At 38.7% G+C, this 15,040-nt stretch overlaps 2 protein-coding genes across 3 annotated transcripts; both read left to right on the top strand.

Annotated features, from left to right (window-relative positions):
- The first annotated feature begins 233 nt into the window (after nucleotides 1-233).
- LOC122648794 (protein DETOXIFICATION 40-like) lies at nucleotides 234-8,415 on the top strand. 2 transcript variants are annotated; one of them, XM_043842023.1, is made up of 7 exons: nucleotides 234-621; nucleotides 1,142-1,773; nucleotides 3,694-3,750; nucleotides 5,685-5,923; nucleotides 7,173-7,291; nucleotides 7,465-7,551; nucleotides 8,312-8,415. In XM_043842023.1, the coding sequence occupies exons 1-7, from the start codon at nucleotides 286-288 to the stop codon at nucleotides 8,375-8,377; spliced, it is 1,536 nt and encodes a 511-aa protein (XP_043697958.1). In that variant the 5' UTR covers nucleotides 234-285; the 3' UTR covers nucleotides 8,378-8,415. The 2 variants fall into 2 exon arrangements, with proteins under 2 accessions (XP_043697958.1, XP_043697959.1); XM_043842024.1 differs by lacking the exon at nucleotides 7,173-7,291.
- Nucleotides 8,416-10,590: 2,175 nt separating this feature from the next.
- LOC122648730 (probable sarcosine oxidase) lies at nucleotides 10,591-11,849 on the top strand. The gene has a single exon (XM_043841956.1). The coding sequence runs from the start codon at nucleotides 10,605-10,607 to the stop codon at nucleotides 11,847-11,849; it is 1,245 nt and encodes a 414-aa protein (XP_043697891.1). The 5' UTR covers nucleotides 10,591-10,604.
- Nucleotides 11,850-15,040: the final 3,191 nt, after the last annotated feature.

Raw genomic sequence — 15,040 nt, 5'->3', positions numbered from 1 at the left:
TCCAAACTCTGGCCATCCAGAGAGGAGCTGTGCTTAGAGATAACACAGAAGTGAAGGAGCTAAAAGAGAGATGATGTGAGAGGAGGGATTTTGGTAATTAAAGAAAATGGTGAGGTGTATTGTGGAAAAAAAGTGTGGTTAGTGGCTTATTTAATGCCAATTCTCTCTCTCCAACTATGGCCTTATTTAATTAATACCAATTCTTTCTCTCTCTCTCTCTTCTACTCCTATAAAAACCCGTCATGGTTCATTAATGTTCTTGTGAACCCAACTATTCCTTACAACATGGAATTTGCTAATGAAGGACTCAATCAGTCTCTCCTCCTTCAGAAGCCACCATCTTCTCCACCAGAGTCATCAGCCACAGGCCACCAAACAAGCAATCATCTTGAAAAAATACTCACAGATCCCCTATTACCCAAGTTCAAACGTTTCCAGTTAGCCACCTTGATCGAGCTGAAGCTCCTCTTCCATCTTGCTGCCCCAGCAGTTCTTGTCTACATGATCAACTATCTCATGTCCATGTCTACCCAGATCTTCTCCGGCCATCTTGGTAATCTCGAGCTCGCCGCTGCCTCTCTTGGCAATAACGGTATTCAAGTTCTTTCCTATGGCGTCATGGTACTCTCTCTCTCTCTCATGTGTGACTATTGATTTCAACCAATCTCATTCTATCCATCCTCTATAGGTTTTATAAAAAAAAAAACAATCCTTTATAGGAAAAATTATCTCCTCTAGGTCCCTGTCCGCCCAGTTCTCCAGTGCCTCTAATAAGGGGGTGAATCCCATCCGGTTAGGGACAAGGTGATCATTATGCCACCTTGTTAGAGGTACGGGAACTGGAGGGGATAAAGATCTTCCTCTATAATATGTTTTTTTTGGAGGGTTATCTCCTATAGAGAACCTATAGCTAGGCCATTAGGGGTTGGCGTCCCTAACTCAATAAAGGGAGGCCAGGAGGTGGAGGAGAGTCAAACATGCAACCTCTCCTTGGACTTAGGCCAGTAGCTCTACTGCATTGGCAGACACCACCACACCAGGAGGTGGCGCTTCCCACTATAGTGTGTGTTCAAGTCTATTATAGCCATTGTTGATTTTAACAAAGGACTCTCTCTCTCTCTCTGCTATATATGTTGATCAGTTGGGAATGGGAAGTGCAGTTGAAACTCTCTCAGGGCAAGCTTATGGAGCAGGGAAGTACGAAATGCTAGGCATCTACCTCCAAAGAGCAACCATCATACTCATGGCAGCTGGGATCCCATTGACTTTTATCTACATCTACTCCAAGCCCATCTTGATCTTCCTTGGCCAGTCACCCACCATAGCATCAGCCGCCGCCGTGTTCGTCTACGGCCTTATCCCTCAAATATTCGTCTACGCCGTTAACTTCCCCATACAAAAATTCCTGCAAGCACAAAGCATCGTCGTCCCAAGCGCCTTAATATCGACCGGAACACTCGTTCTGCATCTCTTCTTTAGCTGGCTGGTTATTTACAAGGTTCAACTTGGCTTGTTTGGAGGCTCCTTGTTGTTGAGTTTATCTGGTTGTGTTATGGTAGTGGCTCAGTTCATCTATATAGTGAAAAGTGAGACGTGTAAGTACACATGGACCGGGTTTAGGATCGAAGCGTTCTCCGGTTTGACGGAGTTTTTGAAATTATCAATTTCTTCGGCTGTGATGTTGTGCTTGGAGACTTGGTATTTTCAGATTCTGGTTTTGATTGCTGGGCTGCTTGAGAACCCTCAGCTTGCATTGGATTCTCTCTCCATATGGTAAGTAGGCATCATTAGATTCTTTTTATGACATAATTGTTCTTAAGACTTGTTGGGGACTTGAGTAGAATTCATTCTTAAAAATTAGTTGTTAAGGAGAGAATGCCTAAGTCCTTATAAATCTTCACATTAGAGTATTAGATTACTCACATTTGGAAAAAATTTTGCTGCTACCTAGGTTTGCGGGAATGTTCTTGCTACCTGGGCTTGCAACCAAAGAAATGGAATAATTCACTTTTCCTTTGGGCTCACAGATACCCTCATAGGTTTTGGTATATCCTTTTAGATTCTGTTTCTTTGACTGTGAACGGGGTAGCAAGAACATTCCCGCAACCCAGGTAACAGAAAAATTTCATCCCACTCATACGACGTACGATAATAATTGCTTTCACGTGAAATCCCAACAATTACGAATATTTTGGAATCAAAAGAAAGCAAGTTGTTATCAAACATTTATATCCATGTGGTGGTAAGGATTTTTTTTTAAAAACTCATTCCCTCCCCCCCCCCCCCCCCCAACCCCCGAAATAATGTAGTATGTGATAAAATCTAAAATAATAATAATAATAGTAAACAACGATTTCCTTATCATAGGAAGAAAGAATATTGATTATGTTGTATACTATTTTGTCTTAAACATTAACTCTTTTTGGAGATAGGATTAGAAGAAAACTAGGTAATAGTATTTCTTTTGTTTCCAACCCAAGATTCTTCACAAGTCAATTAAAAATATTTTATTAAATATTTATTTTAGATTAATTTTAAAGGGATAATCATTCATATGATTTAGTTTCAATTTAAGAATGCTTTGTTTTTCTTCTCTTTTACCTCTATATATTCTATAAATCTCCCCAATAGAATTTTTTTGTTATATATTTTATTTTTTTTTCTATGTTTTAGTCGATTGTCCTGATAGAGAGACTTTTTGTTACTAGTGATTAAAAGACCTTGGTCTTCTATCATTGTTGCACCATGCATCATGGTGGCATATATTCGTGAACCAAATGGAGCTTTCTATTTTGTTGATTAATTGACTCATGTCATATAGGCCAAAGATTATACATAAATACAAAAACAAAGGCATGGGAACACACAAAAATCCACCCATACATACTAGAATTAAATTGGTCAGATCAGCTGATCATCTTAGAACACGATGGATCTCATGTTGAGATTTGGGTAAAACTCATCTTCAAAGGCTAGCCATTAAGGATAGGGTGTCTAAGTTCCTAAAAACTTTTACGTTGGACTTTTCATATCCGGTGTAGGATTGATTGTCTTCAAGTGGAACTCAATAGTTAAGAAAATTTGTAAAGATTGACTAATCTAGTTTCATCCAGATCAGGATTGGAGACTGAGACTGATATGATCCTAATCCCCAATTTTTTAAACCTTGCCTTTTTATTATGTTTGGGACCCAAGAAAATTAATTAAAGAAAAGAAATAATATAATAAGACAAAAATTATGATAGAGGTAGTGACTTAAGTGCCTTTCATTCTCTCTCTTCAAAATTTTCTTTTCTAGGCTTTTGGAAAATGTGGCAACATACATAGGATAAACCCATAGACACCAATTTGCTCTAATGGTATATGCCCAATCATGTCGCAAAAGGGTCTTAGGTTGAGATGAAATTTTGTTGCTACCCCGGTTGCAGAAATGCTCCTACTACAACCAAAGAAACGGAATCTAAAAGAGTTTTTTTGAAAAATACTATAACCTAGGACGATATTTGTGAACCTAAAGGGAAAATGAATTATTTTATTTCTTTGACTGTAAGCTCCGGTAACAAGAATATTCCTGCAACCTAGGTAATAACCAAACTTTTTCTGCCACTCCCTGATGGGCAATATTTTTTTTTTTTTGGTTAGATGTTACTACAAATATGCTAAATATATATATATATATGCTTTGATGTGCAGCACGACAATTAATGGTTGGGTCTTTATGATTTCAGTGGGTTTCAATGCGGCTGCAAGGTTAGTACTTACTTTCATTTATAAAAGAAAAAAAAAAATTTACATTCATCATTCATACTACCAATGAAGCAAAGTAGAGAAAGTGAAAGAATATTTAAGAAAATGTCAAAATGATGATGGATTGATGGAGCTGATTGCTTACATTTTTATTCAGTTTGATGAGCGAAAAACCAAGGAAAAAAGAAGAATAACTTTTCTAAGGGGAAAAAAACCAAGAAAAACAGTGGTTTGCCTTTTTTTAATGGTTAAATTGGTGGTTACTCATTAAAGCAGTCAACGTTCTTAGTTCATCTAATACTTTAAATTGGCTTTACAAAATTTTAGCTAATAAAACAAGGTTGGCATTTTCTATGGGGGAGCATGGCCCTTGCAAGTATACGGGGACCAATGAAAGCACACATGTTGGTATCATGAGAGGCGAGATTTCTGTCTTTCATGCGAGCGGGATAATCATTTTGTCCCTCTGTATCTAAACGTGGGTGATACACTACTCAACAAAAAACTTTTATCCATAAAAAAAATTAGTAACTTGTTGGTTTCTTTTGTACCTATCTTTGCTCTAATATTCTTTCCTACCATTGTCATATTACATGTGCTGATTTCAACTTATTTTAAATATTTTCATCCATTTCAAACTAAATTGGCAACTTCCCTAAAGATAATATTGTTTTTATTAATATTATTATTATTATTATTGACTATACCAAAGATTGGATGGATATGTTGGCTCCATGTTAACTATATTATTACTCAAATTTCAATTGAAGAAAGTACCAAAAGTACTAAAAAAAGTTTGATGAGACTGCATAAATACTATTTCACCATAATGAATCTAATGGATTCTCTTTTAATATTTTGTCACTCTCGCTTCACTTCTTAGATAATGTCCCGTACTTGTTTTGATCATGCTGAGATGTTAATTGACTCATCTAGATCGATTTCGCATTCTCGAATAACAAAAACAAGTATTTTTATCATCTGAGAATGCATATCGAACACTGCTTTATGGACAAATTTCTATATCCATGGTCCATCTACAACAATAACCATAACCTTATCCCAATTAAATGGGGTCGGCTACATGGATCCAAGGGACCAATACAGTAAGAAAAATAAGATAAGTCGAGAGAAGTGAAAAAGTAAAATAGGTAGTAAAATAACAATAATAATAAAATAAACTTAGTAAAGAAAAAAGTTTAAGTAGTAGTCAAAGCAGCATCCTAGGAACATCCGTCTACGAGGGGTTGGCTATATGGGTCATTGTCCTCCAAACAGCTCTATCTACGGTCATACTAGGATCAAATCCTACCATATGCAAATCATTTCTTATCACTTCTCCAATAGTCATTTTAGGCCTGCCCCTACCTCTTTTAGCTCATTTAAACTGAATCTGATCACTTTTCCTTACTGGTGCATCCATGGATCTCCGTTGAACATGATCAAACCACCTCAAGTATCTCTCACGAAGCTTGTATCCATGGTCCCTCTATACTAGAAATTTTAGCTAGAAAATTGGTAGTTAAATGAAGTTTTACCCCTTACACCTCTGATTTAAAGAGGCTCTTTCAATCATTATGGTTTCATCCAGTTTTAAACACAAGACTGTACAAATAATACTTTTTTAGATGTATTTAGAGCTTGACACATTTTTTTAATTGCTCATTGACTTATTTCCAAAAGTTTTTTTTAAAGGTATAAATAATTTGAAAATGACGTATCATTATGTTCTTATTAAAAGTTGTCATTGTCTTGCACATTTTTCGAGTACACATGTGAAATGACAAATTTATTTTCATTAGAAAAAAATTTGTACTTATACCGAAAGAGCAAAAAGTATGATTATAAATTATTGTACAAGAGATGTCAATAAGAAAATCCTTTTGAACCTTTAAAATTTTTTAATATATTTTTTTGGGAATATTTTTGAACAATAGTGTGAGGGTAAGCAATGAGCTTGGAGCTGGAAACCCTAGATCAGCAGCATTCTCAGTGATAATAGTGACTTTATTATCATTTACAATTGCGGTAATCATTGCTGTAGTCATCCTACTGCTGCGTCATGTCATCAGCTACGCTTTCACCGATGGGGAAGTTGTTGCTAATGCAGTCTCAGAGTTGTGTCCATTGTTAGCTATCACTCTCATACTCAATGGTATCCAACCCGTCTTAACAGGTATGTATTCTCCTCCAACCTCAAACTATTAAAAGAAGAACATTCTCTCCTAATTTCAGGGTTGGCAAGCCTTGGCCTGAACCACCTGCTTTTTAGTATTAATGTAAGATACTAAACCTATGTTTGGCATGCAATATCGGAATAGATTTTAGGTCTAGATCATTCTCTAAAGTGAGAAATAGAGAAGAATCAGGTTTTAGAATGTGTTCTAGACCCATAATCTATTCTAAGAATGCATACCAAACACAGCGTAAGATGAATGCATAATTATTGCAACTTTATCCAAGGGGTGTTTGGCATGCGATCATCAATTCTCAATCCCGAATCAGGATGTTTGATTGAGTATTTGTCTGATTTAGGATTTGTAGACACCTTAGTTTTTTGGACAAGAGATTGTTATCTAGTTGTGTAGCACCTGCACCAGCACGGGGGCCAATAAGAGTGTGCATAGGAGGACCTGCCTGAATGAGATTTTTTATTTCACTAGGGGCTCAACAATTAACTCACATGGTCCTATGTTTGGGCATATGAACCACACGACCTATTAGCGTTTTCCCTTTACCCTTGGTTACCCTTAGGGATGCCCATGGGAATGATGATGGGTGCTCTAGGATAGGGCATTGGACCTTATTTATGGCTTGGGAGATTTGCCAGACTCCTGTCTCCAATATGAATTACCTCTAACTGTTCAATAAAGATTCAAATTACAAAAATACCCCTAGTAAGGTTGATTAGTCAAACTTTCGATCTCTATCCATCCAAGACCCAAAGATTATGTGGTTTTCATGAATACAGGACTTAGTCTTTCACTTTCATATTAATAAATTGTGATTATTGAGTGATTAAGTGAAAATACAATTAAATTAAGTACCTGTATTATTGAAATTTGAACATTTAATACTAGCATTATGGAATCATCTAATAAGGGAGACAACAACCCTAATCAACATCTCAATATCTCATCCACTTGTAAGTTTTAATAGGCATGATGAATCCACAGAATCCGGTGAATCTTCACGTACATGAGCGTACGTGAACAATTCACAGCCATTCAGATGGAATATTCTTACAAATTGGATTCCATCTGAAAGGCTGTGAGTCGTTCACGTACGTGAAGATTTCCCCGCTCACGAATCCACATGCATTTCAATCACTTCTTACAAATAGGAAAAACAAAATGAGAACTTAAATATTAATCCTGGTTTGTTTCCTTAATCCATTTAACTTGAATTCTTTTTTGTATGCAAAGGTGTGGCTGTTGGTTGTGGGTGGCAAACATTTGTTGCATATGTTAACGTTGGATGCTACTATGTAATTGGGCTCCCATTGGGACTTCTCCTAGGTTTTAAGTTCAAGTTTGGAGCTAAGGTATGAGTTCTTCAAATTAGGTAAAATTACTTAAATAATATTCTAGATTACACAATTCTATGACAAAGATACTTGATTTAAATATGTTTCACAAATCCAAAACACTAATGCATGAAAATAAATAGTTTTGATCATGCATGTAATCAAGCAGCTAACATTGTGTGTGTTTTTAGGGACTATGGTCTGGAATGATAGGTGGCACGGCAATGCAGACTATTATTTTATTGTGGGTTACTTATCGGACGGATTGGAATAAGGAGGTAATTAAGGCTGTGTTTGGTATGCATTTTAAGAATGCATTCCAGTTCAATTTTGCATTCTCAGATGATAAATTTAGTTGTTTTTATCTTTCAACAATGTGAAATCGACCAATAATGCATTCCAAGAATACACATATATTACACACCAGTACATAAGTTTTAAAAATTTACTGGAGAATGGAGATTGATATCAATGTAAATTAAGTTTATGCTTTCTAACCACAACACTTATAGTAATTAGCATTTCCAAATTGGTTTCCTCAATGGAACGCTCTCTCCCAATAATGAGGTTAAGGAATACGTCGATCTCATGACATTGTTTACTCTGGATGTTTAATGTCATCCTCACGATTTTAAAAGGCCTCATGAGGGAATGATGACTCCAATCCTTATAAGAACCATGGTCTTCCCTTCACTCACCGATGTGTGACTATCTTTAGTTGCTCTAGCTTTGGTTATTTTTTTTTATCTATAATAGAAACCCCCCAGTGAAGGGAAGAGCATGTATTGCTTTATTGCCTTACCAGCCCAAGCAAGGGTTTCGGGCACTTAATGTCATCCTTTCACGCCTTTAAAAGGCTCTCATGAAGAATTGAGGACTCCAATCCCTATAAGAACCATGATCTTCCTTATGGGACTATCTTTAGTTGCCCTTGGGTTAGTTTTGGCTATTCTTTACCCACAATAGGAGTATAGGACTCCTCTCAAATTAAGCTAAGTTTATGGTATTTGATGCTAATTGCAGTAAACTGAATTTCAGGTGGAGAAAACTATGCAACGTTTGGATGAGTGGAAAGTCAAGCAAGAACCAGTAGAAAAAGATTGATGGAAATTTAGAAAGCATTGGATAAGGGACATACATGGTACACGAGTACCATCATCATTATTTTTAAAGATGTATAATAATTATTATTATTGCAAATAATCTGTCAATGGATGTACCAAAAAAAACCAAATATATTCAAGTATCATCTGTTTTCAAGTGATTAGATTGAAGATCTTGCTCGAATATAGCAGAGAATGTTTGATCAATGACAGGGTTGAGAAATTGGAGTGTCCGATCTGTTAAAAGAATTCAATAACTGTGTTTTTTGTTTGGCAACAGAATTCAATAATTTCATTGTGCCACATCGATAGTGTTGCAAGGTGGTGTAAATGTGAGACCTTCCAATATGAAGCACATGAAATCTTTTATGTAGGGGTGCAAGTTTGGCCTTGTGAATCCAGACTCGCCTTGAAGCCAAATAGGGCCTAGGCTGATTATTTCAACATTAAGGGTGGGCTAGGATTGAATTTTTCAAGCACAAGGCAAGGGTCGGATCAGGATAGGGTTGAGGCCTTGGGCTGAACCCAACCTGGCCCTAAATGGCATGAGGCAAATGAATTTGTGGATAATTATGTGGTTAAACATGTGTTGAGTATGTTTGGCATGATGCAAATGGATTTGTGTATTTTTTATTTTTCTTTCTAATAATGGGGTGAATTTTAAATTAAGACAATTCTTGAAAGTATTAAGGTCAAGGGTTAGGGCCAATCAAGGTTAGCCTAATCCTAAATGGCAAAACAGAGTCATGGTCAATCAGGGCCAACCCGGCCCATCGTGACCCAATCAAGGTGGGCTTGGGCTGAGATGAGCACGGTATGGTAGTTGAGGATTTTAGTCCCTGAGTCAAGGCTAGAGCAAGCTTGTGCTAGGCTAAGGGGATCTAGGGTTGGGCTGGGATTACCCGGCTCTGTTGCAGCCCATCAAAATGAATAACGAGTTTAACCTATCAAAGCACTTAGACATATCAGTTTGAAAACGGTATGACCACCATTTAGTTTTCTAAAAAAAAAAGGTGTACTCAACACACGAGGCTCCTATCACTACGGGGTTTGGGGAGAGTCACAATGTACGCAGCCTTAATCACTCTTCATGGAGAGGTTTTTTCCCGACTTGAGCCCACAACCATTATTTACCTAAAAAAAAGAACCCACAACCATGTAATTTTCTATTCGACTCAAATATTAATCCTTGGGCACAATTAATACGTTGAAGGGAAAATGATGTACACATTGCTTACAAGTCATCTCACACATTCTCTCTTCCCTGATACTCTCCAGTCTCTCTGCAGTCTCATCCCTAACTATATGGGCTCCCTATATATAAGTCTTGAGGCACTTTCTTCTGTGCATCCATTGGTTTGGCATGGGAGATGCCAATACATGCAAACGACATGTAAATCCTTCCCCCTACTTTGAAATATCTCCGTCTCTTAAAAGGAAAGTATACTCAATTGTGACACTTGTAGAGAATTGGCCAAATTGTGATATCAATAATTTCAAGAAAATTGTAGGAGAATAACAATACTCTAATTGCATAACATGTCCTATAAATTAACAGAAGTTCATCAACATTAAAGAAAATTAAGGACAAACCTAATACGATGATTCTTCATCTTCCGCCATACAGAGACTTGAGTGTCTTCTCAATGAAGCTCCTCCTCTTTTAGCTTCAGATCTAACACTTCCTCCAGGTTATTAATATGATGGATCACCGCTTCAATATGTTTCCAGTCTGGGTCTTCCACTTGATAGAGTAAGGAATTGGCTCCACATAGCATGCGATTGTCATCCACATTTCCAACCTTAGTCACATCATCAACAATTGAACCATGATATCAATTGGGTTAAAAAGTTAGGCTGTGAAGAACAGTGATGGGTTGGTTTAGGTATAACTGGGTTGGGATTAGCTGTCTGTCACTGGGCTAGGACAAGCTGGGTTGAGATGAGATTTTTTGTTTTTTGTAACAGGTTGAGATGAGATTAATTTGGGATAAGCTAGGATTGGCTGACTCAGCATCAACTAATGAATCATTTGAACCGTTTAAAGTAAAATGTTGCGCAATACCTTCCTTGATTATCGGATTCCTTTCCTTAATTTCTTACATTCTAAATCTGAATTCCTTTCCGTAATTCCATCAATCATCACCACCTCATCCATAGCTAAATCAAACTCTTCTCAACACTTGCATTACAGTCTAACAATCTGACTGTATCGTGTAGAGTGAGAGATGGAGAATTCAGGCGACCAATTTGACGTTATAATCGTCGGTGCCGGCATCATGGGCAGCTGCACCGCTTACCAGGCAGCCAAACGCGGCCACAAAGTCCTTCTCCTTGAGCAATTCGACTTCTTGCACCACCGCGGCTCTTCCCACGGTGAGTCTCGCACCATACGCGCTACCTACCCAGAACACTACTACTCATCAATGGTAATCGAATCCTCTCATCTTTGGGAAGAAGCCCAATCCGAGATTGGCTATCGAGTCTACTTCAAAACCCCTCATTTCGACTTAGGTCCAGCCGATAACAAAAACCTCCAAGCCGTCATCACTTGTTGTCAAGAGAATTCGATCCCTCATTCCATTCTAGATACCCAGCAAGTAGCGGAGCGATTCTCCGGCAAGTTCAATTTGCCGGAGAATTGGGTCGGTCTTTTGACTGAACTTGGAGGGGTCATCAAACCCACTAAAGCAGTCTCTATGTTCCAAACTCTGGCAATCCAGAGAGGTGCTGTGCTTAGAGATAACAAAGAAGTGAAGGAGATAAAGAAAGATGATGTGAGAGGAGGAATTTTGGTAATTACAGAAAATGGTGAGATGTATTGGGGAAAAAAATGTGTGGTTTCAGCAGGAGCTTGGATCAAGAAGTTAGTTAAAACGGTTAGTGGCTTAGATCTACCTGTGCAACCCTTAAACACCTCACTCCATTACTGGAGGATCAAGAAGGGTTACGAGAAGGACTACTCACTCGCCGGAGGCTTTCCGAGTTTCGCTAGCTATGGTCAGCCTTATCTATACAGCACACCATCGTTGGAGTTCCCTGGGTTGATGAAGATTGCCGTGTACGGTGGCTATCCTTGTGACCCGGATAAAAGATCATGGGTGCCTGTATTGATCACCAACCCAGTGAATGACTGGATCGAAGGAAAGTTATGTGGCCATGTTGAGTCAAGTAAGGCGGTGATGACGCAGTCATGCTTGTTCTCGATGACGCCGGATGGCGATTTTTTGATCGATTTCTTGGGGGGAGAGTTTGGACGGGATGTTGTGGTCGCCGGCGGGTTTTCGGGTCATGGGTTCAAGATGGGTCCTGTAATAGGGAGGATTCTTGCTGATCTAGCGTTGGATGGAGAGGCACAAGGGGTGGAGCTACGGCACTTTAGGTTGGGAAGGTTTGAGGAGAAACCAAAGGGAAACGTGAAAGACTATGATGACCAAGCTTGCCTATTTGTGCAGCCTCGTGAAAGACTATGAAGACCAAGACAAAGCTCGCCCATATGTGGAGCCTAGTGAGTGAATAAACTCTGTTTGCTTGTTATTGTAATGAACCAGAGAGGAGAAACTGCGTAGGTTAGTTTCCAAGAATGTTTTTAACAATATTTTTTACTTAGATTTATTTTTATTTTCATCCAAAAATAAAACATGGGTTGTTGCATTAAACATGTCTCTCTCTCTCTATACAATTTTTTACTTTAACTGTTTGCTTGAATTTTCTGAAATCTGAAATTTTAACCTATAGTGTGCTTGTACATTAAATGGGTGGAAGGATGGCCATGGAATTGTTTGGGAAATGTTTATGCTTCTAACTAATGTATTTTTTCTACATCAGTATTCTTTGCTTGGAATTTAGATGCTTTGGGGTTTATGTGTATGCAAGATGGAATGCTAGATGTTGAATAGTTCAGGGACTTGACTTGAGAAATTAACGAACTGAAATGGTTTTGGACAGAACGCAAGATTGGCACTATTGATTGGTCTTGTGATGTTCAGAATTTAAGTTTTAAAGGTTAGATGCCAAGATAACCCTCAGATACGCATTATTAGCCACCAAAAGGGTACAACTTGTTTGATCAGTGGATAGAACAGGGCTCAGATGAAATCTTTAGAAAAATTTAAAATTAACAGATTCCCCATTTCTTGTTGAACATGTGTTGCTTTGAGGCGTGTGATGATTTGGATTCTGTAATGCTAGGACAATTTGTTAACTTCCATGTCAAGGGCTGTTTAGTTCTTGAAAAAAAAAATTGTAATTGCTGAATTCATTTCCGAAACATACTTTCAATTTTGTTATGAAAAAATTTTAACTTGGTAGAGTATCTACCATCTGTAATATCTCATTTTCCTTTTGATGTATTTCTTCATACTGGAAGTGACTTATGATTATATACTTGTAGCTGTGCTGTCTTACAAAACTTCAAATTATTTATCAAGGGCTTTCTGGTTCTAGAGAAAATATGATTTTGGCCTTAATCATGTCGAAGGTCGTTAAGAAAAGATTTAACTTACTGATTATTGATATGCCATTTTTATCAATATGGATGCTATCTACTAATTATATGTGAGCCTTTCCTTTTTCATGTAATTCTTCTTATTGGTGAGACTTACAACCATGTCCTTGTAGTCGTGCTGTGTTACTTCAGTGTGCTTGAAGCATTAGACAGAGTCATGCATCGTATGTTTTGCTCTGGGAGAAACAGAATAATTTTCTGCTGAATTATTATGTTTCTGGGCGTACCCAGTGCACGAGGCTCCCGCCACTGCGGGGTCTGGAGAGGGTCATAATGTATGCCGCCTTACCCCTGCTTTTGCAGAGAGGCTGTTTCCAGACTCGAACACGTGATCACATGGTCACAATGGAGCAACCTTTACCATTGCACCAAGGCCCGACCTACCCTAAAACTCCCTCCCCCCCTCCGTTACACACACACACACACAAAAAAAAAAAAAGCTTCATAAAGAATCAATTCCCCCGACTTTGGAAAACTATGCAGATATTGGACTGGTTTGAAATTACAGAACGACAGCAGCAGCAGGATCACCCTAGTTTGCAAAGTTTTTTCGGTGAGTTCACTTCTGTGCTTAGTGTCAAATTAATGATTTACTGTTACATCTCAATTCTATGGTTGTGGTTGTGGTTGTGGTTGTGGTCGGAGCTCAAAGTTATACTTGAGAATTAATATTCAAAGGTGAAATATCTGCATTCAGGGATCTACATGTTCTCTTGCTTCTGAATGCTTGAATGAATAAATTATCATACCATTTGTGGTGATTTTTATTTGGATTCTTTGTTCTAATTGTTTTTCTCAGTTTGGTTTGTAATCAAAGATATGATACAGAGTGTTTATGATGTACCATTTTCAGACCGGCTATGAACGAAAATGTAACAGGACATGGTTTACCATCTCCGTAGTAGGTATGGATCTGCTGCTCAAATTAATGGTGATTTTCATGCATCACCAATGTATGATATCTAGGGGTATCAATGGGTCGGGTTGGGCCGGGCTTGCCTAAGCCCTGACCCTAACCCTAGAGGCCTTAACCTAAACCCTGACCCTGACCCAACCCTGGCAGGGCCAAGAAACCCTCAACCCTGACTTGACCCTGCCAGGGTTTTCCCTAACCCGGCCCGGCCCGACCCGACCCTGAGAGCCTAAGCTCTTCTCCAGCTCTCAGCTTCCCCGACACCAGATTCTTCCGTTACCGCAGATTGAGGTGATCGATTTTCAAACTCATTACACACAGAAAAAAAAAATGCCGAACCCTTCGAAGAGTGGGAACCGAAGAGGGATAGAAGACAATGGAAAGGGTGCGAGGAAATTGAAGAATAAAGCAAAGTCTTTTCACGGGAGAACCCATTAGAGAGCATAAAATTCAATAAGGTTATAAGAGATGTCTTCAAAAATCAGACTTTTATTGTTCTCGGATCTGCTTTCTGATGGAAAATTGCAGGAGATTCCGCCAAAAGGAACACAGAGCAAAAATACTTTGTACTGAGCGGATACTTTGTGGGGTTTGGTGGGGCAGCGGGAATTGTTGTGGCGTTCTTCGTCTTTTCAGATTGAGGAAGGAAAAGGATGTTTCTTGGTCATGAACATACCTGCGTCAAGAGAGCGCCGTAGCAAGTTGAGTGGTGGAGAAACAAGCTGCTCAATGCTTGAATGCTTGAATGCTTGATACCTTGATCGTAGCAGGAAAGGAGGAAGTGATGAACCAAGGATGAGAAGTAAGGGTCTCGAGCGGCGCTTTCCTCAAGAGATGGATGAAGAGTGAAAACGAAATTGGGTATTAGGGTTCACTAGTTTACCCTCAAGAGATGGGCATTTTTGTCTTTTCCATGACAAATTGTACATAATTACAACTATACATTGCCTATAACTAATACAGGGTCGGGTCAGGGCTTGGCTAAGCCTGGGGTCTTATCCCCAACCCGACCCGACCCGACCCTGCCAGGGTCAGCCAAAATTTCAACCCTGACCCGCTCTTCGGGCTGGCAGATCAGGGTCGGGTCCGGGCCGGGCTCAGGGTTCAGGCCAGCCGGGCATTATTGACACCCCTAATGATTTCTTGTGGAAAGTACTATTTTATCTCCATGTGTGTGTGTGGTTCTGCATATGAATGATCTTTTGTTTTGAATTCCTCTGAAATGTTGAATAATTTATCCAACC

The sequence above is a fragment of the Telopea speciosissima genome, chromosome 1 (genome assembly GCF_018873765.1).
Source record: "Telopea speciosissima isolate NSW1024214 ecotype Mountain lineage chromosome 1, Tspe_v1, whole genome shotgun sequence".
In the NCBI taxonomy this organism is placed as follows: Eukaryota; Viridiplantae; Streptophyta; class Magnoliopsida; order Proteales; family Proteaceae; genus Telopea; species Telopea speciosissima.
The sequence above is the reverse complement of the archived record's forward strand: the minus strand, read 5'-3'. Positions and strand labels throughout refer to the sequence as shown.

Coding starts and splice junctions, on each gene's coding strand:
- LOC122648794 (XM_043842023.1), top strand. CDS start 286: ATGGAATTTGCTAATGAAGGACTCAATCAGTCTCTCCTCCTTCAGAAG. Junction 5,924..7,172: donor TATCCAACCCGTCTTAACAG/GTATGTATTCTC, acceptor TTGTATGCAAAG/GTGTGGCTGTTGGTTGTGGG. Junction 7,292..7,464: donor AGTTCAAGTTTGGAGCTAAG/GTATGAGTTCTT, acceptor GTGTGTTTTTAG/GGACTATGGTCTGGAATGAT.
- LOC122648730 (XM_043841956.1), top strand. CDS start 10,605: ATGGAGAATTCAGGCGACCAATTTGACGTTATAATCGTCGGTGCCGGC.